Source organism: Emys orbicularis, chromosome 1 (assembly GCF_028017835.1).
Source record: "Emys orbicularis isolate rEmyOrb1 chromosome 1, rEmyOrb1.hap1, whole genome shotgun sequence".
NCBI classification, from domain to species: domain Eukaryota; kingdom Metazoa; phylum Chordata; order Testudines; family Emydidae; genus Emys; species Emys orbicularis.
In genome coordinates this window covers 113,008,452-113,035,767 of record NC_088683.1, presented here as the reverse complement: position 1 = coordinate 113,035,767, position 27,316 = coordinate 113,008,452, and the positions used below count along the sequence as shown (strand labels likewise).

The 27,316-nt window shown below is 40.6% G+C and overlaps 1 protein-coding gene across 2 annotated transcripts in view; it reads right to left on the bottom strand.

The window, feature by feature from the left end:
- DENND5B (DENN domain containing 5B) overlaps nt 1–27,316 on the bottom strand; it is a 183,465-nt gene that overhangs the window by 84,857 nt on the left and 71,292 nt on the right. Inside the window, exon 2 of one of the 2 annotated variants that reach the window (XM_065401374.1) lies at nt 8,156–8,221. The exons of the other annotated variant lie outside the window; for it this stretch is intronic. Coding sequence (XP_065257446.1) covers nt 8,156–8,221 — 66 coding nt within the window. The remainder of the gene's footprint in view (nt 1–8,155; nt 8,222–27,316) is intronic. 2 annotated transcript variants of the gene reach the window in all.

The window sequence follows — 27,316 nt, the reverse complement described above, 5'->3', positions numbered from 1 at the left end:
ATTGAGGTAAATATTCTATTTCTCTCTTATCTGGGAGACAAGGGCTGAAAGAAAAATTAAAACTTGGTGGGGAAAAAAGTATAGGTTTAAGTTGTTTAAATTCCAAAGGGTTCAAAAAAAAAAAAAAAAAGACTCATTTTGAAGTTTTTCAGTGTTGTTTTCAAAATATTTATCAAAATGTTACTGAAAGTTAAACATGTTTTGTTTCACAAAAAAACATTTTTGTAAGTTTGTTTTTAAATATGGGGGGAAAATGCACAGAATGTTTGTCCATGAAAAAAGTTTGGTTTTGGAAAAATGTAATTTTTTGTATGAAAAAAATTATTATTTTTAATTTCAGTCAGCTCTACTGGAGACTATCTATTCCTACAAGAGAAATGAAAACATGAGTTACTTACTTTCACTTAGACTTTTCCGAAGGCATTGTGGACTGTGATAGTATAATCTAGATTTAAGATTTGGGTGCTCAAATTCATTGTCAGAAAGGACGAGATGTTACCCAGGGTAAAAAAGATACCCACAACAAACAGCTAAAGAGTTACATTCAGCTTAAAGCCTTCTGGTGCAACAATAATCAGGGCTGCACCCTGTATACCTTGAGGCATATAATCTGTATGAACACTCTCTCCACCCCCAAAATAATCTCCATTTGGTCCTTTTCAACCAACGCACTATGCAGCAGCAGTGTGCACATTTTCCAAGGTATACTTGACAACCAGTATTTGTCCAGTGATATTTTGACATTCAGAAAACTAGTTACATAAAGTGACTCTCTGAAGATAGGTACTTAGATTCATACTAAAGAGACTCTCTCAGACTAAGAGAAATTTAATTAACAATATGATTAAGTGTACAAGGAACCTTTAAGATGTATCAAGGAAAGAAACATGTTTAAATAATTAAGACGGCCCATACATGAATCTCCAGAACAGAACTAAGATTAAAATATTAAATACTTAATGACCTAACTTAAAACAATAGTGTAGAATCAGCTTAAAGAAATAATGGTAAAAGGGAAAGTAGTAAAATGATACATGTAATAAAAAGCTCTTCCCACATGCAGCATTCGAGGTGTAAATTACATGTCAAGACAGGATTCTAGATTGCAAAGCAGTCACTTAAAGTTTTTGTAGATTTGATGAAACTGGCCCAAGGGCGGCTGCCAACTCTCAAATAGCTCTACTGTCACTCAACCACTTGGCACGTTCAGAGGCAGCTGTTCTGCATTTGCCCCGCACTGGCAGCACAAAAGGAAGCAGAGATTTAACACAAACACCTAACTTGAAATCCCTTCAACGTGGGGGATTTCCACCAAATAGAGTTGGCATCACTGGCTCCTACAACTCCCTCTCCCCCACCCTTGACACAAGGACTTGTCAGGGACAGCAGTGGGAGTGGTCCCAAGGGATAGGCAGAAAATCATGGAGTCATAATTGGCTCCTTGACAGCCCTTCCCCTCTTAAAGTGACTTTAAAAATGTGGATAAGCATTATTCCATAGAAAGTTTCCATTCTAAGAGTATGCCAGAGACAAGTGGCCAATTAGGCATTTCTAGCACACCCATCAGAGTGGCACCTACGTACCTTGAGTAGTTAATCAATACTGCTCTATTATTCTCATTAGCACTTTTTCTTGGCAGACAAAATGGACTATTTGCCATGAAAAACAAGATCTCCAATGAAAAATGTGAAATTAAGGTTTCCACCAGAGTTTTTGTTTTGCACTTACTGCATTTGTGTAGAAAAAGCCTTAGAAGATGTAGGTATGACAGATGAAACAGTCAAATTTATGAGTGAGGAAGGAGTTCTGGAGGTAAGCTGTGATGGGTGTTGGCTGGAGCCAGGTAGCCTGCCGTTGGGCTCTCTCAGGCCAAGCCAATCCCCAGCAAAAGCATGCATGAGGTAGAAACTCCATGCAGGAAATTCAAGGTGTCAGCTAAGTTGGACGGAGTGAAAAAAAAACATTCAAGTGTTTAGCAGACTAGCTCAGAACATTTTCCAGTTTTGACAAATACTGTATTTAGTTGTTTATGTGACAGTCCATAGCACAAGTGCTAAAAGATTATTTTCAAGTTACCCTGCAATGTTAGTACATAAAAGCAGAGAATTTGCCTCTAATATAGCATGTTGCAGCAGAACTAACTATTGTTCACAAGTGGTTTGCAGATGTTTGGAGTAACATCCACTGAATCATAGAATTTTACAAAATGAAATTTTAACACACTAAAAATGGAGAGAGAATTTCCACTCTAAGTTGACACTGAAACAGTCCTACCAATTTTTATTCTTAATGTGTAGTATCAACCAACAATTTATGTGCTTGTGTGATTTAAGTTAATATCCCATGATGCTGTGTCTTAATTTGGACACTAAGCGCTTTATCCTCCTGAGACACCCGATATGGTTTACTTTACAAAGACTTGTGAATGGCCAGAACTGATGCTACATGATCTTAGTCACTGTACATGCATCTCAGACAAATAAATATATTAAGAAGACAAGCAATTCTCATGTCAAATATTTAAGATTAAATTGGTTTGGCCTCAGCCCACTAGATCAATTTTAAAAATGGAAGCTGTTGAAGGCAAGTGGATTTTTTCCCCACATACTAGGGAGTATGTAACACAATCTGTAGAATTAAATTGTTTGCAATGGGTTGTATACTGCCAATTTGACTCATATGTAGTAATACTTTTACACAGCAGTAATCCCATTGAAACTAACCACACTACTTGTGGAATGAGGTACTGATAAGCGGGAGTACAGGTGGCAGAATCGGTCCTTTGCACACAATTTGGGTGACAAAATTGGTCCCCAAAAGAAAGGAATGATGGTAGAAAGAACACTGTGATGATGACGGATTATAACAAAAACAACAAAAAAGGATTTAACAAGTTAGGCTACAACCATGTCCATCAACAAAAGTGACGGACGATAGTCTCCTGCTGGCAGACTTATTAGTACACTGGAATCATCGTCACTGTCAAATGTACTATTAAAATCTTGAAGAAACTAATGAGAATGAAAAATGTACATTTTTTCACATCTGTAGCCACTTGTAGGTCCCTTCATCCCATCTGTCCAATGCACTAAATACCTCCAGCAAAGGAGATGCTGCATCTAGCCACGTGGCGTCATTTCATCAGACAGATGAGACTGAAGAGGGAGTGAAAGGAGGGGAAAAAATATACAAAGAAACTAACTCCTGGAAAAATGTCTCCACTCAGACAGAAAAGAACCACAGAGGAAACGTCACTTGCAGAATAACTAATCCAGGGAGCAGGGTGTCATAGGAACCTTAAGCGAACCTGGAGTTCAGTCCCAATCTGTAGATATCTTGTATTGCAGCTTTCTGTTCATTGTTAAGGAATGGAACCCCACATGGTCAGCATTTGGCTAGGTCTATTGAAAGGAAAGCGTTCACTCCTATTGGGCCATAGCCAGGGCGGGGTGAGTGGCGCAGCTGCCCAGGGTGCAAAGCCACAGGGGTGGGGAAATGGGGCGGAAAAACGGGAAGGACGCAAATATGTTTGCTCACCCGGGGTGCTAAAATACCCAGTTACGACGCTGCATTGGGTCATCTTGTCCTAGTAAGGTATATGGAGGACAGAGCCACAGCAGTTTTCCACTAGCAGAAGTCGGTTTTACAACTTCCTGTTGCATTAAATTCCAGCTGAAAGAAACTTTTGGGCTTACAAGTAGCAGTAATACCTGGAGGAAAAAACTTCTGAATATAGAAACTTATTTAGTTGTATTAAATCTGTGGTCACAACATCTTGCAATCCAGGTATCTACATTCCATTCCTTGGGCCACACTGAACTAGGATTTCCAAATCATTCAGAAGATACAGACCAGATTCTTATGCCAATTTAATCCAAAAAACTTGGACCTGATTTTCAGAGGTACTGGACGTTTATAGCTCCCACTGACTCAAAATGGGAGCTACTGGTCTGTAGCACCTCTGAAAGATCAGTCCCTGTATCTTTTGAGAAATTTGTCTAACATTTAATAGAGTGTTTCCTGTAGTAGTCATCAATGAAAGAGTATAAAACATTTTTATAAAGGAAATTTGCCACAAGTAGAAGTAATTAGAGACTCTTGACCCATGTAACTGAGTGAGCCTTTAGAAGATGGGCATGAAAACATGTGAATAAGAGAAGCCACATTAAACTGATGCTCACATATACAATTTATTAACACAGCCAGGATCAGATTACTTTTTCCTCAAATGGTCCTTTCTGAGATCTGCCAGCTTCAGCCCATTCTCTGCACTGTGCCAGTGTTTCCCTGATCTGTGCTACAGAAAGTGACAGCTTTAATATCCATTGTATCTTGCAGAACCATATATGTAAATTCCTTGGATTCTGAGTAGTAACTCAAAAGCATCCTGCTAGTAAGGCTATTGGATCTGTCACTTACAAGAAAAGGCCACACGTGGCTAACCATTTCATCAACAGAGCCAGAGCTGGATTTATCTCCAGAAGATACACTCTGTACTAGATGTTATGTACCTCCAAATTCCGCAGCTGAGAGGTTTATGTTAATTAACCATTGATACATTGACATCTGCCAGTCCTGGAGCAAAGAGCAATACACAGCACTTCTGAAGCAGCTTATACCTAAGTTTATCAAGGCATTTTACAGGTAGAAGGCTTCCTATGTGTCTATTTATCTACTTAAAGCCATCTGACAAATACAGTATGTAGTGTAATACTCATTTCCCTCAGGCACTCCCTACTAGACAGATCTGAGCTCTGGTCCTAATCCAATTGACCCGGCTTTTATTGTAGAGGCAACTAGCGTCACTATCAAATCCTATTTTGGACAACGCTTACCACAGCACTGATTGAATGGTGCAGTTTTGGACTCAACACCTCAGCTGGCAAGAGCCACACTAGGACCTTCATGGAAGGTGGAGGATATAATTGCAGAGAGCTCCTCCTTCAAAAAGCCAGAACAAAACCCATATTCTTTCCTTCTTTGGTGGCAAAAGATTTACCAAGCTACCATCACCCACCCAACAAATGGAAACAAATATAGCTATCAATTTTATTTCAGAAATAAACAAGAGATTCTGTCATTGAGGATTTGCATGAAGGTCTGAAGGACTCAACAGCAAAGGTGACCCACAGGTTTTGTTTTGGGTTTTTGTTTTAAGTTCTCCTTTCCACAATCTGAAGCACACAATGGTCCAACATAATCAGAAGCTAGTGAGAAGGGTAACACTAATTTACCTCTGTCCAAACCAAGTTGATGATGAAAGTTCAGGATTTTTTAACCAGTCTATTCAGTGAGTATTTACAGAGTTTACATGTTCATAGTGATGAGGAAGCCTAGCATTTTTGCTGACAAAACCTGAGTTTCTTGAAGCCCTCTGTGTGTATGAAAGCCTAGTTTCTCAAAAAGTCAGCATCTATAAAAGTGCTAAGCAATTGAAGACGTTGAGGCCATATAACCCAGGAAAATGGATGGCACAGATAAAACTTACCTTTACCAAAAGTCTGCAATGCCTACAATTTATTAGGATAGCATTATTTTTTTTAAAAGCAAAAAAAACAAACTAACAAACAAAAATATACAGTTTACTTAGCCAATAACTGAAAGACAGAAGGAAGCCGACAAGACAAAAAGACAAGAAGCCACACCAAAATCATTTTCATTGATCGATCAATTGCAAGACAGAGCATGGAACATTGCACCCTCCACAAAAGGCTGTTCTGGGGCACCAGAGACTGTGAACAAGGACATTTATAAGCAACTTCAATTAAGTTGAGGAGGGCACAGCAGAAGCATGTCTGGGGTTGTGCCTTCTAATAGAGCTCTTTACTGTGAGGGTGAAATGTCACCATTTAATCAACCTACAAAAAGAACTCCCACCAAAACGATATGACAGAATCAGAAAGATACAATAATCAAATCCACTCTGGAAAGAAAATGGGAAAGGCAAGTCACAGCAAGCAGAACCTTCTTGGCAAACATGAAGGGATCAGCATCTGAATACAAATGCTCTTTATGATAGGAACTTCCATCATTGGTGGTACTGGACTGCTGAGTCACACCTAGCATGGAGAGACACACTAACCTGACAGTATTTTCAGGCACTAAGTGAATTATGATTTAATTGAATTAGCATGTAAATTTTAGAGATGTTCGCTTGAGAGATTTCAAACTATAATTAGCAGAATATACTATATTTGAGCCTGACTTCACTTTTCAAATGGAATTCAGCTTCTTATCACTAGGGGCCAGATACCAACGCTATTAATTGCACAGTATTCCACAACAGATTCCATTTACTTCAAACTCACAGACTAAGGCACTACTCAGTGTAAGTAAGGTTAGCAATCTAGCCCTAAATTTAGCCCTTAAAACTATTAGGTTAGTAAATCAGATTAATATTTATAGTATCTCGCATATTTTAATCAATGGTAATACGTCAGATTAAGTTCCACTGTAAATGGATACTTTATTATACTTAGTAATACTTATATCGGACTTATAATGCTGCAAGTTTTAGCTTAAAAACACACAAAATTTCTGCTAAATGCAGTTTAGTTCAGATTTACAAGTGAGTGGCTAGGTGATGAACACTGCTGCTAAATAAAGTGAAACTGTGTTAATTTAATTTTAGAATGTTAAGTAGACTCCATGAAGCTGTTACATAAAATATTATTGTCCATTTAGGGTGCAGGATAAAATTACTTGGGTAAAGGGCAAAAAGTTCTTAGACTGTCATCCATGATCAGTCTCATTTCAGGAGTGATTGCTCAGAAACTAAAACAAGGAGTGTTGAGATTTTAAACAAACACATTTAAATATTAGCTATCACAGCTAGAGGAGGCATACATAGATGCATATTAAACTGGCAAAGTCCCCTCATTCCACACCCTGTAGCCTGAGGAATTTTAACTATGTGTAGTTGATTACAAATTCTGGAACGTGACTACTGAAATAAAAATATCTTCTAACTCCTTTAGAGAGACCTATTGGGAGCGTGCACAATACTTCACATCATGCTGACAACCTTTTTCGTTAGCTGTCATTTTTAATTAAATTGGTTCAGCATTTCCTAATGATCGTGCTATCTCCCAGTAGAATGAACTTTAGAACCAAAGTCTACTGGACAATTGTATCACATTACATGAGATGTTAAGTGCACAGAATGCTGAACAGAGGGAGGAAGCCGGGAAGAGTAATGCTTGGAAAGGGAGCAACTATGCTGTTAATTGCTGGGTTTTACAACTGAGCGGATGTAGTTGGAAAACAGCAGTGCATAGCCTCTTAACATTATATTTAGGGACAAGCCATTAACCATTCAATATTCAGGAAGAATACTTATAGGGCACCTCCTCCACCACATACTCTTGTTACCATTAGACTATTGCTTTGTAGTTGTTCTAGATGGGGCCACGGCAGATGAAAAATAGTTCTAGAACTAAAATTAAAAATATACAATAAATTTATTCCACAGGATGCCTGTGTGTAGGTGGGGTTGTATATTCAGTGCAACACTTACTCTCCAATGTTTGATAGAAATACGTAAACATCAGATTTAATTGAGTACAAGCAACTCTTTGGAGAGTCAGATGCCCTATCAATCTGTCTGGAATGTTTTAAATTGTTAACCTCAAACATGCTATTTCCTGCGATCTAATGAGGCACATTTTTCAATGTAGATCTAAAAAAACAACAACCCATATGAGCCGCTGTAGCAGGAATTTGTGGGAACAGAGACAGCACTAGAAAACATTGCTTTATACCTGCATATTAGGCAGAGTTGGAGTTTGTGATCAAGTATCTATTGATACAGTAACTTCACATAAAAGAAGTGTTTAGATTCTGTCACTAAGCTGACAAAATATACCGAACATATACATGGAAGGATTTCCACCACTAGACTTCAGGGGAAATTAAGTTTCTCTTCTAAGAGAGAAGCATATTTGCCAAGAGAGCTTTAGGGAAAGAATAAAATTTAATAGCTATTGATTCACGTTAAGTTATAGACTAAAGGTGCAATATTTAATTCTGATCCTTAATTTGAGTTGATTCAAGGGAAGTTGTAAGATGGAGAATATATATATATATATATATATATATATATATATAAAAAAGGCACAGAGGGCCTGGAGTTCTGATTTTTAAACCCCCTTTTTACCTGAGGTTCTGTTTGCAGTATCTGAGCTCTTGCCATGGCGATCTGCTTCTAGCCACTGGTATAAGACTATATAACATAACAGAAACAAAAACAAAAAGCATGTATGAACAAACAAAAGATACACAAACTCAGAAAAATGTGAAGTAGAAGAAATCTTTCCTTCCCAGCCCTTCTCTGAAAGTTCTTTTACAGCATGTCTAACTGAAATGTTCTCTCTCCCAGCAGATGTTTTGTTACCCTTCCATAGAAAAGTGCTTGCAAAATCTTTAAAGATACAGTAGCATGTCCCAGGTAAAAAAGATGCAACCCCAGAAATAAAAATCAAGATGAGAACACAGATCATCATAGGGCACTAGATAAATGAAAATTTAGATTTCGGTTTTGTGGATTTGATCTGCAGTTCTTTATGGCACTGAATTACACTGACTCCAAAAAGTGAATTAAAATAGATTCTCACTACTGCCCTCCTTGTTTGTCAATTGTCTGTGGCACAGGAACTTAAGAGAATCCATGAATAGGGTTACCAGGTGTCCGGTTTTCGACCGGAAAGTCCGCTCGAAAGGTGACCTGTGCAGCAGCCAGTCAGCACTGCTGACCAGACACCAAACAAGTCTGGTTACTGCAGTAACCACAATTGTTTGCCACTGCCTGGAGGGCAGGAAGAGCAGCTGATGATAGAGGAGGAGGGATCCGGACTGCAAGTGGCATTTGAGGAGCAAGGCAGGCAGCTGGGCTCACTGCCCATGACAGCCCATCCCGCCTTCTCAGCATCCCAGGGCCCCAGCTCTCTCTGGCCCCTCGCTCCAGGGACAGAGCTCCCCCAGCCCCATGTGGGCAGGCAGGCTTTGTATCCGCTCTGCCCAGCCTGGCTCTGCAGGCAGCAGGTGAGTTCTGGGGGTGGGGAAGAAGTGAGCAATTTGGGGTGGGAGGCGTGGAGAATGAGCAATGGGGGCAGCCTGTAGTGTCCAGTTTTGAAAAATGGACAAGTTGGCAACCTTATCCATGAATGAGCACGTCTAATTGTCTATCACTTGGAAAGACATTCCTCTGCAGATGACTGAGAGAAGTGCTTTTAATAAAGAGATCTAGAATGGAATTTTTGGTTTTTAGGAGAAAACTTCTTGTTCCTTGGGTTGTCAGTGGGTTCTAATTCTCTCCATCAGTTACAGCATACTGGGTACACTTTCAACCTGCAAACCAATGGTTTTCTACTCCAGAAACCTTAAATTATTTCAGTCCCAAGTTCTGAGACACCTAACAAAAAAACACAACAACAACACACCACTTATTTGAATCTAATCATTAAATAGAATAGAGGACTTAAGAAATACTGCTGCCTGTGGGATTCCTAGAGTCAAAGGAAGAAAATTTATTTAGGGAGACCACGAGCAAAGAAAAAAAAAAAAAAAAAAAAAAAAAAAAGTGTATGATTCTTGCCAAGGCTGGCTTTAGGAACTGCGGGGCCCGATTCGAATACCCAGCGGCAGTCTGGGTCTTCGGTGGCACTTCGGCGGCAGGGGGTCCTTCACTCACTCTGGGTCTTCCGCGGCACTGAAGGACCCCCCGCCGCCGAAGTGCTGCCGAAGACCCGGACCGCCGCCGGGTGAGTAAAAAAAAATTTAAGAGGTGCCTAAGGCGCGGGGCCCGATTCCTGGGAATCGGCCTAAAGCCGGCCCTGATTCTTGCACCCACAAGTTCCCCCTCTTTAGTGGCAGTAGATTCCATCGGGGGGGGGAGGGGGGGAAGGGATTTTGCCTCTTCTAAAAACTCAATTATTCCAGGAAGGAATGGTCTCTTCCAATAACAGCACAAGGAGGCTGTCCAAGTAGACACAACCACACTCAGCTCTCAGTTATGAAATTCCCAGTGCTCCAAGCTCTCTTGGTTAAATCCAAGATGTGTAATCACTGTACATTAATAAATAACCAGAGTGACTCTACAAGTATGCGCTTTCATTGGCTGCCACCATCAAAACTCCTAACTTAAGCACTTAAAAAAAAAATAAAAAAAATCATACCCTATGGACATAAGGGAGTTAGGCTCTCAACTACCAACAATGTTTAAAGTAATCTGCATTATCTTCAGCAGAAAGAGATAGCAAGAAGAATGGAGTTACATAGGATAACAGGGAAAATGGGGCAGCCTGATGTGCTGTGGACACATTTATCTAAATACTGGAGTGTATAACCAAAGCACAAAGATTTATGTAATCAGATGGTTAAGCAGCTACACAACTTATGCAAACCCCTGTACTAAGATGCAAAAGGCAGAGGACTATTAATAATGGAGAAGTGTGCAGATACAAGATAATATTGTACAGTATAATTCCTGTCAGTATAAATCAGAGAAAAAAAATTATGGTATGAACCTATGGTTTACCACCACTAAATAGTTACGCTTGTGAAAAAAACCTAGCATTTAAAAAAATGCCTTTAAAAAACAGTGCGGTTTTTGTTAAAAGTTAACGTTGTATAGTTCTAGGGGTAAAAAAAAAGAAAGAAGCTAAATAATCGGACCCTAGCGATTCAGTTTACCCATCACCCACTCTTTTTGACCTGATTAAAATATATCCACTATCTGTCAGCAGAGTAACATTATACAATATCAACCGTGTCTGTTTCTTAATATAGCTCCACTCCCAGATGCCAACAGATCAACAAAAACTTCTTACTACACAAGGAAACAAATATATGACAGATGAAATCTCTTTTATTTAAACTGCACAATGTCAGTAAACTCCAGGTCACCAAAAATACTGTGGCTTAAGTGGTTTTAGATATATAAATTTTATCCTTGCCTTCAGGTAATAACAAATTATGAAATATAGTTTAAATCACTCATAACATTTCCAATGAATTAAGAACTTCCACTTTACGTAAAGTCATTGTAACAGAGATTAACTATTACATTTAGACAGCTAGCTGCAGAATACATATTTTAAATATTTCCCTTTATTCAGCTTCATTGCTAAAGTGTACAGTGCTGTTATATGAATGTTTTACTGAACAAAGGCTTAGAACTGTCAACAGGAAGTAATACAACAGGTGTAAAACTGGACTTTTCACAGTTCTAGATACGGGCAACAGTCACTCTTAGTCTCAGGCTTCCATTTTCTCTGCGACAAACACACATGGAATTCTAAGACATAGCCCTTTTGCTTCTGAGTTGGATTTCTGTCCCAGAAAACAGCTTTCCAAATACAGGATTCCAATCCACAGCTTTCCATTACTTACAGGCAGCATCTGGACACAGATCTTTAGTCTGTCCCATTCAACAACCACCACCACCAAAGAAGTGCTGCTCTTTTATCTTTTATGGTACCCCTATACTTAAGCTTGTGAGCATTTTGAATCCTTAAAACCAAAAAAAAAAAAAAAAAAAAGAGTAAGTATCTGTACTAGCTTGAAGAGCAGAGTTTGAGTGATAGATTTAAGTGAATTTTTAACTTAAGCGCCATATACCATTATAGAATACATTCTCCTGACATCTTTCAGCACACCACGCTATTTTTAAGTAGTTTCATATTGTGCTAAAAAGATTTAGCCTCACATTCTTTACATACTTGATCAAGTCCCCAAAATAGATGCTGATTGCTGTCTTAGTCCCTGCTTCAGAAAAGCTCTCAAGCACATGCTTTAGTCCCACTGATTTTGCTAATGGGATTTAAGTTGGTTCTTCAGTGTTTTCCTCAGTCCATGCTCATCTTTAGTCCATATTTACTCCGACCTCCCATCCACGTCTCACTAGCCTAAACGTACACAAATACAGGATCAGATTCTGACACAATTACTTCTCTTTGAACAGCACCTTTCACCATGAGAAGTGCCACTGAAGGGCATTGGAGAACAGAAATATCAAAGAGCAGGAGCGAGGGGTATCAAAATCGGTCCCTTAGCTAATAGATTAGCTGCTCAGTGGAAGAAAGATGTTTTTCAAAGCCTTCTTTATACAGCAAGAAGTACACTTTCAATATGGTGGATTGGTACAGCATTTAGTAGCTTCTTTATCATATTGTAAAGAATGTAGACATCTTGGGAAGAAAACAGAGCCAAAGTGCAGCACGTTAACGTAAAGACAAGGTACTTCCATTGCTCTTGCTAATGCCTAGAATTCTTTATATTGACACTCTGACCTCTGGTGGACATGGGGAAGAGAGGGAGGGGATGTACTTGAACCCTGGGGAAAAAAATCAAGCCTCTTCAAGATGTTTCAAATTGGACAGCCTAAAATTGAATCACTGAAAATCACTAGTCACTTAAAAGTCTTGGCCAGTACCTCTACATAAAAGAGCTTGATAAAGTCACAGCTGAAACAATTATACACGATTTCTGTTGCTGGGCTAACAAAAGACTATGCAAATATTAGAAAATGCACAGAAGCACAAGAAAATTCATTTGTGAGCAAACGTTGGCTTATCAAGGAATGTTCAAGAAGTTAGCATGTCCCCAGGGTCTGTACAGCACTGTGTTGCCAATCACGATACACAAAGCTGTGACAACAACAAAAAACAAATAAACCACCACAAAAAAAAATCCCCAAAAAACAAAACCCTAGAAGCTCAGTATTGCACAACACTACAAAGTAAGCTACCAATTATAATCAACCCAGAGAGAGACTAATTAAAATCAAGGAATTAGTGTTTCACTGAATTTTAGCAGCTCCGACAGGATACTGCCTATTCTGCGATATGTAGGTTAAACAACATGCAAGGGGTCTACTCAACTTGTAGCACTTCTGTTGCCTGATAGCCAGTAGGGACCCGCTGTCACTTTGAACCAAATCAATTACAGCTCTGTCCTCTACCTCACTATCTCCCTCCCTTCTTCATTCCCAACTCAGGTCAGAGTTAATATAAAGAATGGTCATCAAATGAAATTCATAGGCAGCAGGTTTAAAACAAACAAAAGGAAGTATTTCTTCACACAACGCACGGTCAACCTGTGGAACTCTTTGCCAGAGGATGTTGTGAAGGCCAAGCCTGTAACAGGGTTAAAAAAAAAAGGAACTAGGTAAGTGCATGGAGGATAGGTCCAACAATGGCTATTAGCCAGGGATGGTGTCCCTAGCCTCTGTTTGCCGGAAGCTGGGAATGGGTGACAGGGGATGGATCACTTGATGATTACCTGTTCTGTTCATTCCCTCTGAAGCATCTGGCATTGGCAACTGTCGGAAGACAGGATACTGGGACAGATGGACCTTTGGTCTGACCCAGTATGGCCGTTCTTATGCAAGTACTAGCACAAGAAATTTAAGTACTAGGTCTTTATATTAACATGCTATACTTGAGCTTTTTTCTTTTTTTTTTTTTAAAAAAAAAAAAGCAATTTGAAGTTTTTAATTTGCTGTTGATAATGTGAAAAGATTCAGTTTTTTTTTTAAATTATAATACGTCATTATATTTTCCCATTCCAGAACAATTGCATAGCATAAGAGAATTTTGAACAGTACTCCTTTGACGCTTGACCTTTCTACCTTACAACAATCTATCATGCACTTGATTTGCTCACTGTAAAGTGGTATTGTTTGGGTTAAACGTAATGAAATGTTCCAAGTTCGTTTTTTGGAAGTGCCAACAAATTTAAGCAGCTAACATTTAAGAGTCAAGCTTCTGTAAGCACTGGTTCATGCTTTACTTAAGTGCTTTATTTCAAGATCTGTTTTCCTGATTTTTAAAGGCATCCATTTAAAAAAAAAATTTTTTTAAAAAGGGAAATAGGAGGAAATATTTTCCTATTGAATTTTCCTATTTGAAAATCCTGCTAAAGTCTTCTACAATGAAAGGGTTTTGTTTTTATATTTCATGCAAGTGGAAGGGAGAAGAAATAGGTCTTCCTTGTAATACAAAAAAACCCCTAAAGCAAAAAATATAGTAGAAGTGTGGACTTTTTATACAAGAAATACAGCTGCCCAGCACTCAGAATGAAAACCTCTATTTTTTTTTAATTCACACATCTTAATACATCAGCTCAATGAAATTCTCATTTGGTGGTATTTTTTAATTTGGATATTTTAAGGGCCTTGGTACTTATCCTGCAGATATTGCTAGAGACTCAGAAGGGACCCTTCATGATCATCTAGTCTGACATCCTGCACATTGCAGAACCTCACCCATCCGCTCCTGTAATAGGCCCATAACCTCTGGCTGAGTTACTGAAGTCATCAAATATGATTTAAAGACTTCAAGCTACAGAAAGTCCATCATTTACATTAGTTTAAATCTGCAGTTGACTTGTGTCCCATGTTGCAGAGGAAGACACAAGGGTCTCTGTCAATCTGACTCAGAGGAAAATTCCTTCTTGACCCAAACTATGGCAGTCAGTTGGACCCTGAGCATTTTGGCAAGATCGACCATCTGGGAAAGAATTTGCTGTGGTAACTCAGAGCCCTCCCCATCACCAGCCATCAGAGATATTTGCTACTAGCAGTCACAGATCAGCTACATGCCATTGTGGGCAGTTTCATCATACCATCCCCTCCATAAACTTATCAAGCTCAATCTTGAAGCCAGTTGGGGTCCCCCCCCCACTGCTCCTCTTGGAAGGCTGTTCCAAAACTTCACTCCTCTGATGGTTCATCTAATTTCAAGCCTAAACTTGTTGCTGGCCAGTTTACTGCCATGTGTTCTTGTATCAACGTTGGTGTTTAACTTAAATAACTCCTCTCTCTCCTGGTATTCATCCATATGATGTACTAATGGAGATCAATCATATCTCCCTCTCCACGTTCCTTTGGTTAGGCTGAACAAGCCAAACTCTGAGTCTCCTCTCATAAGGTAGGTTTTCATTCCTCTGATCATCCTAGTAGCCCTTCTCTGCACCTGCTCCAGTATGAATTCATCTTTCTTAAATACGGGAGACCAGAATTGCACACAGTATTCCAGCTGAGGTTTCAAATACCTCACCTGATGCATCCTAAGATTGCATTAGCCTTTTTTTCAGAGCTGCAGCACATTGGCAACTCAGTCATTCTGTGATCAACCAATACACTCAGGTCTTTCTCCTTCTCTGTCCCTTCCAATTGATAAATCTCCAGCTTATAGCAAAAATTCTTGTTGTTAGTGCAGTTATGCACTATTAAATTTCATCCCATTTCTACTACTACTACTAGTTTTCAAGATCGTTCAGATCTTCTTATATAATATTCTGGTCCTCCTCCATATTGGTAATACCTCCCCAACTTTGTGTTATCCACAAAATTGTATTAGCACACTCCAACTTTTTGTGGCAAGGTCATTAATAAAAACGTTAAATAAGATAAGGATTGGTCTTGGGACCTGAGTAACTCTTCTAGCAACCTTCCTCCAGCCTGAGAGCTCACCTTTCAGCATGACCTGTTTTAGTGTCTCCATTAAGCAATTCCTTTTCCACCTCTCAATTCTTATATTAATCCCTATCTTCTCCAATTTAACTAATAATTTCCCATGTGCAACTGTATCACTATTATTGAAACCCAGGTAGATTCGATCCACCACATTTCCTTTGTCTAAAAAAATCTGTTATCTTAAAGAACTATCAGGTTGGTCTGACATGATCTATCTTTTATAAAACCATGTTGGATTTTATCCCAATTTACCTCTATGTCCTTAACAACTTTCTGTTTCAAAATAATGTTCTAAGACCTTGCATATTGAGGTCAAACTAATGGGCCTGTAGTTTCCCAGATCACTTTCCCCTCCTCCCCTCTTTCTTAAAAATAGGTACTATATTAGCAATTCTCCAGTCATAATATATGGCATTGAGTTACAGATTACAGGTAATATATATTACCTCCACACCTGCCAGTCAGGACATCTGGTTTTGGGTAAGTGCTTTGTTACTGAAGACTCGAGACTATTCACATTCTGCTATTATGGAAACAAATTAACTGCAAACACCTTCTGCCAATGTGTTTAAGTGTGACTACAAGGTAGGCAAAGACTGGTGGGAGAAGGAAGAGAAGCTTAAATTTGTGCTGGATTTTATTTCCAAGGTTCTAATTAATGAATATTTGACACAAACACAGAGTGCAAAGATGCCTGACTAGTTTTCCTAACTATTTTAGGGGCCCTGCAGAACTCAAACCCACTGATTGTCTATGTTTTCAACTGCTGGGTTTAAATAAAAGTGGAGTGGTTTTTCAATCTGAGTAAATAAAACAAGCACAATAGCTTTCAGTAACCCTTCTACTTCTTACTCCCAGAGGGAAAGCCTAATTTTTCCTGCAGTACTTCCCTTCCTGATCACAGTCCAACTCCTTGGACCTCTCGGTGATCCTTCTTCCTCAGGAAGCTAAATGACCGCCCTTTAAATTCAACCCCTCACAGTTCCAAACAAGCAGCCTGGATGGACTTTAATCCAGGAGTCCAACCCACTGTCACTCTTCACCCAGCAGCATATTCTTTTGGTCTTCACCCAACATACCCCATCAATACAATTTTGCTTAACACAACATCTCATATCGTACAATTTTGAGTTAACATAGCCCCCTCTCCACAAAAGCCTAGTTAATTTTTTATTATTCCTCAGTAAGTTGAAGTCCACAGATAACAATGGGATCTTATCAGCTGTGAGAGAAATTTAAAGAAGAGAGTTAATTTCTATACAGACAAACCATTACCCTTCTTTAAGTTAAACTGGTCCACTGAGGGACTACTGCATGCGGTGCTCTTTGCCCAAAGGCTGCACCTACTGAGGTTTGTAGAAGTTAGTAAAAGATATCAGTCATAACCATGTAGCACTGTAGAGATATCTTCCTGAAGTGCAAAGAATGTGGCCATTGCTCTCAAGGGGCTGGGGTGGGGGGCCGTGGTGGGGGACGGGGGATTGATGGGGAGGGGTCTAGGGTTAGCCTCCCACAACGGCCGGGTCACTGGCCGCTCATAATTATAGGGATACTGGAAACATCGTGGAATAGTTGGCACGATTGGCATACAGGTATTGAAGGGTATGTGCTGTTCAGGAAAGACAGAAGTGAAGGTAAAGGTGGTGGAGTAGCTTTGTATATTAATGATGAAGTAAGACTAAAGAAAGGAAAAATAATAGAATGGATAAAATAGACTATTTGGGTCAAAATTACTTTGGGGAAGACAGGCATTAGAGGCTGCACTGGGATTGTGCATGGTCTTTTAGAGGCACCCAGGATCCAATTTGGATATGATGAGACACCTCTAATATCTTCAATGACATAAATACTACTGGGAATTGTATGACTATGGGAGACTAATTTCTCAGATATAGATTGGAGGACAAGTGCTACTAATAATGGTAGGGCCCACATATTCCAGGGAGTGATAACTGACAGTCACTTCACCAAATAGTCACTGAACCAACAAGAGGCGATTCTATTTTAGATTTAGTACTGGTAAGTAGTGAGGACCTCATAAAAGATGGGACACTAGATGGGAAAGGCTATAAGTTACTACAACAGAATTCTTCCCCAGGTGTCTGGCTGGTGGGTCTTGCCCATGTGCTCAGGGTCTAACTGATTGCCATATTTGAGGTCAGGAAAAAATTTCCTCCCAGGTCAGATTGGCAGAGACCCTGGAGGTTTTTCACCTTCCTCCCCAGCATGGGGCACAAGTCACTTGCTGGTTTAAACTAGAGTAAATGGTGGATTCTCTGTACCTGGAGTAGATTATGGGCCTATTACAGTAGGTGGGTGAGGTTCTGTGGCCTGGAATGTGCAGGAGGTCACCCAAGAAAATCACAACGGTCCCGTCCAGCTTTTAAGTCTGAGTCTATTTGTTCTTGATAAATCCATTCTAGCCAGTACTTAACCCTCAGATGCTTACAAATTGATTGTTTAATACTTCGTTTGGGTACCTTTCCAGGAATCAAAGTTAGGCCGACTGGTCTATAACGCCCCAGGGTCCCCTTTGTTCCCCTTTTTAGGGACAGGTACTATCTTTAGCCTTCTCCAGTCGTCTCACTCATCCTCCAGGAGTTTTCAAAGATATTTACTAACGGTCCTGAGATTGCTTCAGCTGGGTCCTTAAGTACGCTAGGATAAAATTTACCAGGCCCTGCCCACTTGATTACATCTAATTTACCTGAATATTCTTTAACCTGTTCTTTCCCTACTTTGGCTTGCATTCCTTCCCTCTTGTTGTTAATATTAATTATGTTGAGTACCTAGTCACCATTAACCTTTTTAGTGAAGACTGGAGCAGGACAGATATTAGCACCTCAGTCTTCTTGCTGTCGTCAGTCATTAGCTCTCTTTCCCCCCTAAGTAGTAGGACTATACTTTTTTCGTCTTTCTTTTGCTCCAAATGTGTTAAAAGGCAATAAGAATGTTCTTTAATGTCCTTTGCTAGGTATAACTCATTTTGTGCCTTAGCCTTTCTGATTCTTTTGTACTCCTCCTTAGCAATTAGTTAATTTCCACTTTTTGTAGGATACCTTACATGCACATGTAAACACACACATCCCTTCCAAAAAGATGGACACAGTAATAGAACATTTCAACGAGTCAAGAAATTACCCTGGCCAGTTAATCAAGGTTCTCCAGTCTTCTGAAAGTTAGAGAGAAGACATTAAGCAAAGCAAGGATGCTTCTATAATATGGACATAATAAATTACCAGCCAGTTGATAACACTCTGCAGAGTTAACTTGTGCAGGGAAACAGTATTTCATTAACTTTTTTTTGGTGCTGTATTATTCATTATTCTGCAATATACAAAGAAACCAAAAGGTCCCCCCGACATATACCAGCTCTTGTCAACACAAAAAGGAAAAAGATAGTATATACACCTGTGTACGCTTCTAAATTGTAAAAAGAGGAAATGAATGTACTCTGCATATAGATATTTACACAGGGATTTCCCCTTTTGTTTTTTAAAGGCACAACAAAGGGAAGTCTCAGACCATAAATATTTGTCAGTGACAGCAACTGTAACAGACACACAGCTGTGAGATTGAGATCTGCAACTCTTCTGTTGTATTTAAGACAAACAAGCAGCAAATTGGCTAGCTGACAAAAGGACTGAAAGACATTGAGAACATGTCCATCCCTTCGTTATTTGGCTGCTAACAGCTTTGGTAAAAAGACTGAAAGGGGACACATTAAACATCAGCTTCCCACAAGTTGTTACAAAGTAAGATACCAAGGGCTCCACAGGTATATGGAAAAACATTATGAGATCAGGTTATTGCCAGATGCCTTTGCAAATTTGTGACCATGTATACCTGGAGTAGAATTCCCACTTCAAAAATAGAAAAGGATACACATACCTACTATAATGAAAAAATCTGAGCACTTACATAAATGAAGGCTTGTAGCTACAAAATTCAAGAGGCTTGATGGAATTTAGAGTTCTACTAAACTATTACTTCTGAACCAAAAACAGTTAAGCTTCAGAGTAAAGTATTTTTTTTTAAAATGTTTGAATGAGGTTGCTTGTTAACAGCTACAAGGAGTGCTCCCTTTTAGGCTTTAAATTCACAATCCTCACACCAGTTAAAAACAAAACTGTATATGGTTACATATACCGTACATTTTAACCCCCCAAATGCTGAATTTTCCATTCATCACTAAGTTTTGTAGATGAACGTGAGTTGCTTAATTTCAGTAATCAGACGTACTACATTAATATGCCATCTGACTCTCTGGCATTGCATTGGTGCCTGGTAACCAAACGATAAGGAGACTAGGAAACATTTTCTTGCAGCTTTGCCTTTCATAAGGTCATGGTATGTCCACACCACAAGAACCTCTATCCCAAGTTAAGTGGAGTGCTGGTTAGAGTGTCGATGCTGCTTTCCCTCGGGCTGATCTCACTGAGGGTACGTCTACACTACCCGCCGGATCGGTGGGTAGCGATCAATTTATCGGGGATTGATTTATTGTGTATAGTGTAGACGCGATAAATTGATCCCCGATCGCTCTCCCGTTGACTGCTGAACTCCAGCTCGGCGAGAGGCGGAAGCAAAGTTGACAGGGGAGCCGCGGCAATCGACTCCACGCCGTGAGGACGCGAGGTAAGTCGAACTAAGATACATCGACTTCAGCTACGCTATTCTCGTAGCTGAAGTTGCGTATCTTAGGTCGATTCCCCCCCCCAGTGTAGACCAGGGCTGAGAAATTGGCAGGTTGACACAGAATAAGTCTTTCAAGTGCTGATAGTCCTCCAATGCCACAATTCCCTCCATGTGACCAGAATGGACAAGTGCGCCTACAGTTCACTGGGAAAGTATCAAGGAGCAGCTCATTTTACTGCAGCATAACTAACCATGGGATTGTGAGGGTTTTGTTGGAATTCCAAGCTATCACTCAGTGTATGGGGCAGGAAGGAGGAGAGAAAGGAAGTTCCTCGTCATGCTTGCACACTTTACTACGGAGCCCCCTAGCCTGCAATCAGAGACAGAATGGAAAGAGTCAGCTTAAAGGAAGGTGGGCTCAATTGTGCCATGCTGCCTTAAGGAACAGCCTGTTGTCTCTATCTGTTTTGGGTTTCTTGTGTGCAGGGGAACAATAAGGCGTGGGGAGACGTACCCATTGAAGACATACCCTCAAAGTGCAGATAGATGGATCAAATTCAGGTGATTTGCTTAAAAAAAAAAAATAGCAACTAAGAAACCACTTACCAAATGATGACGTTTCACCTAAAAAGCTTGTGTTTTATTGCAAACCTTTCAGTCTTTGCTTTGAAAAGCACTTAATCATAACCCCACACACAGCTAGCAAATCAAAAGCATTTCTTAGAGTAGATGAACTCATTTAAGGATAACTGCCTTCCTCCCTCCTTAATCCTCAATTTATTAAGTAATTTAGAAATAGTGCTTTTTTGAGCCAGGTCATGGTCAGAGTACTGTAACCCAGGCAATCCTAGTTCACTAAATATGTTGCGTCAGAAATGTATTCAAAGTACAAAAAAGGCTGAAAACTAAGACTAACAGAAAGATAGTGCCTCAAATATATTTTAAGGATATCCCAGTGGCTTCTAAAAGCCATCTACTCCAATGAGTAATGAAACAGGGAAAGAGGGAAGATTTAAAAAACGGTACAACCTCCCCCAAAACTTTTGCAACCTTAACCTTAGCAGGTGTGGCTGAGCCACAGTGCTAACATATAATGTTTCCCAAATGTAAAATGAGACTGTATAAATGTAGGGGATTAAGTGAGGACTAAGATACCAGAACTCTCAAATTCTGAACCTGGCTTTGCCATGATATACTGCATGGTCTCAGGCAAGGCACTTAACTACTCTACAGTCTTCCTCCTCGGAGAAACTGGGATGTTACTATTTACCTTCCTTACTCATAGGTGGGGGGAAATGAGGATTAGGTAACATTAGTAGAGCGTGGAAGATGTAAAATGCTATATGCTAATAATATTGTTAGTACAATAAGTGTGACAAAGAGCTTTTCCTTCAGCACCTTCTTTTAAAAAAAAAAAAAAAAAAAAAAGTACATCAAATACTCGAATTCTTAAAAGTCTTTAACACCAAGATTTTATGGTACCAGAATGTGCTTTGTATTCCCCCCCCCCCCATTCTGTGTGAGCTGTATATGCATAAAAGACACAAGTGTGGAATTCAATTAACACAGAGAGATGAGTCGCATTAGATCAAGTTTTCCTGAAGAGCCTTTTCTTTCAGTGATGAATTATTAATACCCAAACAACTAGAGCAGCATATGCAAATTACTCTACTTTTCACTGTATCCGCAGAGGGGGGGAAAAAAAGAAAAAAAGAAAAAAAAAAAGTAGATATGTTCACAGCTAGATTTACTCCTGTGTCAAATTTGAGAACCATTACTGACTAATCTACACTGGTGACAATGGGACCTGTAACTGGAAGCTGTGGCAGAATATAGGACTGGTCTACACTACATAGTTAGGTTGACAGAAGACAGCTTACGACAACCTAATTATGTCAGCGTCTACACTACAGCCTTCCTCCCGCCGACGTTAAGTGCCTACTACACCAACATGCAAATCCACCTCCATGAGAGGTATAAGGCTCTTGTCGGTGTAATCAGGATGATGCAGTCTCTGTGTAGACACTGCATTACTTACACCCACTGTTGGCGGTCTGGTCGATTTCGTGGCAGAAGCCACGCATTGACAAGAAAGCTGGGCAGCTTGAGCCCCAGTGGTCCAGCCGCCTGGGAGCCCGGTGAGGAGCCCGGCAGGCTGGATCCCGCCCCCAGCCAGGCAGCCTTGTCAATGTCACAGCTCAGAGAGCCATAACATTGACAAGGCTGCCCAACTCCCAGTGGGGAGCTGGATAAGCCCCAGGTAGCTTCTCTCCTCCCCCCCTCTCCCCGAAGGGGGCAACCCATCAAGAGCCTGTGAGGCAGCTGGGCTCTCGGCAGGGAGCTGCCAGCGGAGCTGAGAGACCAGGTTCTCAGCTCCCCACACTGCCCTTCTTAGGTTGGTGGAAGCGCTCCTGGTGAGGATGCGCACCATCAACCCAAGGAGGGTAGTGTGGACATGTACCTTGACCTAATAAAGGTTGACTTTCCTTGGGTAAACCTACCCTAACCAGCTACGGTGATTTTACAATCATGTTGTCTAGCCCATTCCTCACAGCCTTGAGCTCTAAGGCATGAACAGGTCTCCCTCCTCTAAGGAAAAAAAGGATCTATTCCCTGCATCATCCCTCACCCTAAATGAACCCCCTCCCTCCACCCCAACACTGGCATGGATGTTCATGGTGCACAAGGATCCCTTTTAAACAGGCAAGTCTCCACTAATCACCAAACAATCTTGCATAGGGAGAGGAATGAAAAAGGGCCTGCCTAATGCTTGATAGCTGGACTCTAGAGAGCTTTGTAAACAGATGGAGATTCAGGGTGGAAGTGAGCCCAGGACATAACCTCAAGGCAGGGTATCAGGAGTCAGCAGGTGAAACCCTCAGTCTGTACTGCATTGCTGGGATTGGAATGACAGCATAGTGACTAATCTTTGCCACTTTCACCAGGGGATAAGTGAGTCTGTTCAATAAATTCCAGGTGGGAGACTGAAGCCTGGTTCACCACTAGGCCAGAAAAAGAATGAAATCATGCCAGTGCCCATTTAACTGCAACCTGCACTTCCCACAAGGGCCATCCTCAAACTTGTTAATTGTTCAATTAAGGTACAAGGTCATGCCTGCCTTATGTAAAACCATCAGCTGTTGCCATCAGTTTCAGGATAATTCGGGGAGCTACTGGGCATAATGAATGTGCATAATACAGCAGGTGAATATGCACACCACCACAAATCAAAAAAAGTGTATCTAATGCCTGGTATACATTTAAAAGTTAGTTACCATAACTATATTGACCTGTCAACCTCACCTTACCCCACCCCACCCTAGGGTAGAGACAGCTTAGTTGATGGAATTCTTCTAATTCGATGTAGCTACAGCCACTTGGGAAAGTGGATTAGCTACATCGACAGAGAAACCCCTTCTGTCACTGCAGAAAGTCTATACTATGGTGCTACAGGAGCATAGCTACAATGCTGTAGGCATGTCACTGTAGAGCCCAGTAGACGTGGCCTAAACCGGTCATCACATTAGGCACGTCACTCTTGAAGGTCCCAATTTGGGCTGTAACTAGCCCCAACCCTCATTTTCTTAAGCACTACTCTCTCACAAGTACCCAGTACCATGAGGGCCAAGGAAAGTATGCAGCTGTTTTCTCTAGTAAAGAGGGACTTTGCCAGCACAAGAGGCCGCTGGAAAAAAAGTCTATATTCTGTACTGGATCTACCATTTCCACTTTGCAGCTCAGACCTTGTAAAGAACTTGGTCTGAGTGGGAAGAAGGAAAGTCTTAGTGTCAGGAGCTCTCCATTTGCAATAGGAATCAGGAGTCCAGAATGAGCTGAGTCCGTAGGTTTTTGCATAGTGGAGACAGATTCACTAGAGCTAACTTTTGACTGAGAGGCCTTGAGAAACAGGTTGTTGAAACAATCACTCTTGAGGTGGTCTCTCTTCACTCTGGATGGGAACTGGACCCAGCAGCCATAAAAAAAAAAAAAAAAGTTACTCTGTCTATAGGCCTTTTTCCTTTGACAATTTAGTCACCCATTTTTCTGCCTAAATGGGACCTGAACTCTTGTGAATCTGGCCCTTATTGAGCAACCCTCCCCACCAACCAAGGTAAGGAAGAAGCCCAAGTATGCTTTACTCAACTGGTAAAGCAAGATCCAAGCAGTTCAGGAGAGCTCACAGAACCTTTGAGTCAAAGCTGATTGGTACTTCTACCCAGTACAAGAGGAGGATGAGCATTACAAGTAACATCCTTTGGCCAGACACCAGGGACAGAATTCCTCCCCAAGAAGAAAAAAAAACCCACTGATCCAAATTGCGAAACAATCGCTCTGTATTTTATAGGTCTTGCAGCATTTCTCACCCCCTTCTGTAGATCATGCTAGATTCCTTAGTGTATTAGCCACTGGGCAGCCACATTTCTGTGGCAGGCTAGGAATCCCTAACCATGAGTCATGAGTGAAATACTTCAGAGATTTTGTACACAGCTGCAGCCTAGGCAGTGTTCCTACTAATCCTGTCTGAAAAGCCTTGTTGCTATTGCCTCGCTGCAGGGCAGCTTTCTGCAGCTATCCTGACATTGGTTTAATGCTGATTAGTCCTGACACAATTCTGGTGTAGGCTCCCTGCCAGGCAAAAGAGAACAAAATTGGTTTGCACACAGGCCAGACGACAGCTGCAGTCACTCCAGCTCAAAATCTGTCGAATGAAAGCCATTTTCTTGTTTACCAAGATGAGGCTAAATTAGCTCAGCATGAGACAGAAGGATAAAACAATTTCTGAAAACCAGATATACTAGCTTAGTCTAAAGGTGTGCGAGAGAGAGACAGGACATGGTGTGAGGAAGAGATCATTTTAGGGTTGAAATAAACCATAGGGTAAGCAGTACAAAATGCATGTTCAAAAGCTTTGTTTCAAATGCACCCTCAAGTTGGAACAATTTTATTTCCTAAATTATTTAAAGAGGACTTGCAAGTGTAAGTAACAAAAACTCATCAACATCAGTTATGTGCGGAATGCCCTCAATTATCAAAGCAAGAGTGACTTGCAGCATATGATTTACTTCAAGCATACATGGTTTCCTCTTCCCTTTATAGGCCCAGTTGTTTAGTTCCACCATGCATCACAGGCCCCCATAATGCCATAAGCACACTAGTCTTGTGATTCCTCCTCTCCTCCCACCAGGGCCAGCTCTGGCTTTTTGGCCGCCCCAAGCAAAAAAAAAAAAAAAAAAAAAAAGTGTCCGTGCCACCCTAGGATTGGGCAGAATGCTGCCTCGAACAATCTGCCGCCCCAAGCACCAGCTTGCTCAGCTGGTGCCTGGAGCCGGCCCTGCCTCCCACTATAAATATTGTGGGAAGTTACAGGCTGGCTCCAGTTTAAGAAAACATCTATCAAAGCATTTTATACTGTCACCCCTCACCCTAATATCTTCCACGCAAGAAGAGAGGCACATTCAGTCGGTATTTTATCTAAAGATATACCAGAGTATTCAAACACAAAACTGCAAACCTAACTATGAAACTACATATTAATGAGGAGACAGACTTCACAATGTTTTACCCTGCCCCAGGCTGACTAAAGTCAATGAGACACAGAATGTTAGTAGCATTAGCAAGTGCAGGGATAGCTCACAGAAAGAACTGGACAATCACAACTGGGGAAAAAATGCAAAGGAAAGGTTGATTTAATAGGATATATGATGATTGCTTTCTCTTGCTCTGAGATTTAGAAGAATTCAAGATATTTACTAAAAACATTTTAAAGACGAGGGAGAGAGGATAAGAAAGAATGAGTCTTGCATAATTAAAGGGATCTGCATAACTAAAAAGTCTTATGCCAAAATTTGAGACCCAGGGTACCGTGGGAAATGATAGTGGTGCAGCAGTGCCACTGTAGTTAAGGTTGCATCACGACTTCTGTTTAAACACAAACAATTTTAAGTCCTCTAAATTCAACATGCTTAGTCTGATTCCTTTGAAATTTGGTATGCCACAATCAGATGAAAAATACCATTAGAAACTCAAATTTGGGGTCATTCCATCTACCGGTTACAGAAATATAAGCGCTGAATAGAAGAGCTATTTTTAAAAGTTTCCAGGAGAGGGGTTTGTGTTTGTTTGTTTTGTTTTATTAAATTTATTTAATGTAGATCTAGGTATTAACTACTGATGTAATGAAGGTCAAAAATGGTTTCATTCTGTCAAGTTGTACACAAGGAACTGCATGGCACCCACTAAATCTTTGGGAGACCCAAACAGAGAACGATATTTAAGAATGTGTTCACTTCACTTGTATAGTGCGTAGTTTGGAAGGATTACAGAGTGCATGCACCAATAAAGAAAAAAAAAAGCAAGGGTAGTTCAAGGAAATGTTCACCACTACACCGGTGAACACCCTGCCATGGCCATTTCTAGTCTGAAGCTTTGTACCCCTGTGCAGCAAAGATTTAATAACTCACACGGCTTGCTACAAGTCATCTCTATTATAATATGTGTTTCTATTTTATTGAGAGGTTCACTGTGAACACAACAGTCAAAAAAATTTGTTGCATCAGTGTGGAGGAGACCAAGGAGTGGAGGGTGTGTGTGTGTGTGTGTGGGGGGGGATGATGACAGGGAGAGGGATTGCAGAAGCAGGAAATGAAGGCTGGTAGTAGGCAAGCCTTGGCTTGGTTGTTTGAGAAAAATCTGCATTTTACTAGCCCCTGGGGTTGGGTGGGAGAGGGCAGCAAGTGGCTACTTCCTGATCTCAAGGCAGATTAATGCGATGTTTCCAAAGACACACAGCACGGAGGTTTGCTGAGGGAAATGAAATGTGTGCACTGCCAGCATGTGGGTTCTGGCCGATTCCTGGATCATGAGGTTGCAGAAGTTTGCAGGACAGCAAGGAGTACAACAGAACCTAGACATTGCTGACTACAGGCTGATTTGGGTGGAGAGAGGTGGCCCATGTTAGTGTCATGTTTTGCCCACTCTGCAGCATCTAACGGCGACGTAAGAGGTTGTGATCTACCAGACATTGCGGTGATTCACTTGGGCAGAAATTATCTGGGCCTTATTCCTGCTGTGCACCTCATACAATGTCAGAGATTTGCTTCCAGGAGCTATGATAGTTTTCTCTGATTTGGCTGAGCAGATCAATTGCTACAGTGACAGTATGAAAGTTATTAAGTGTTGGGGAAAAAAATTGGGAAATTGGAG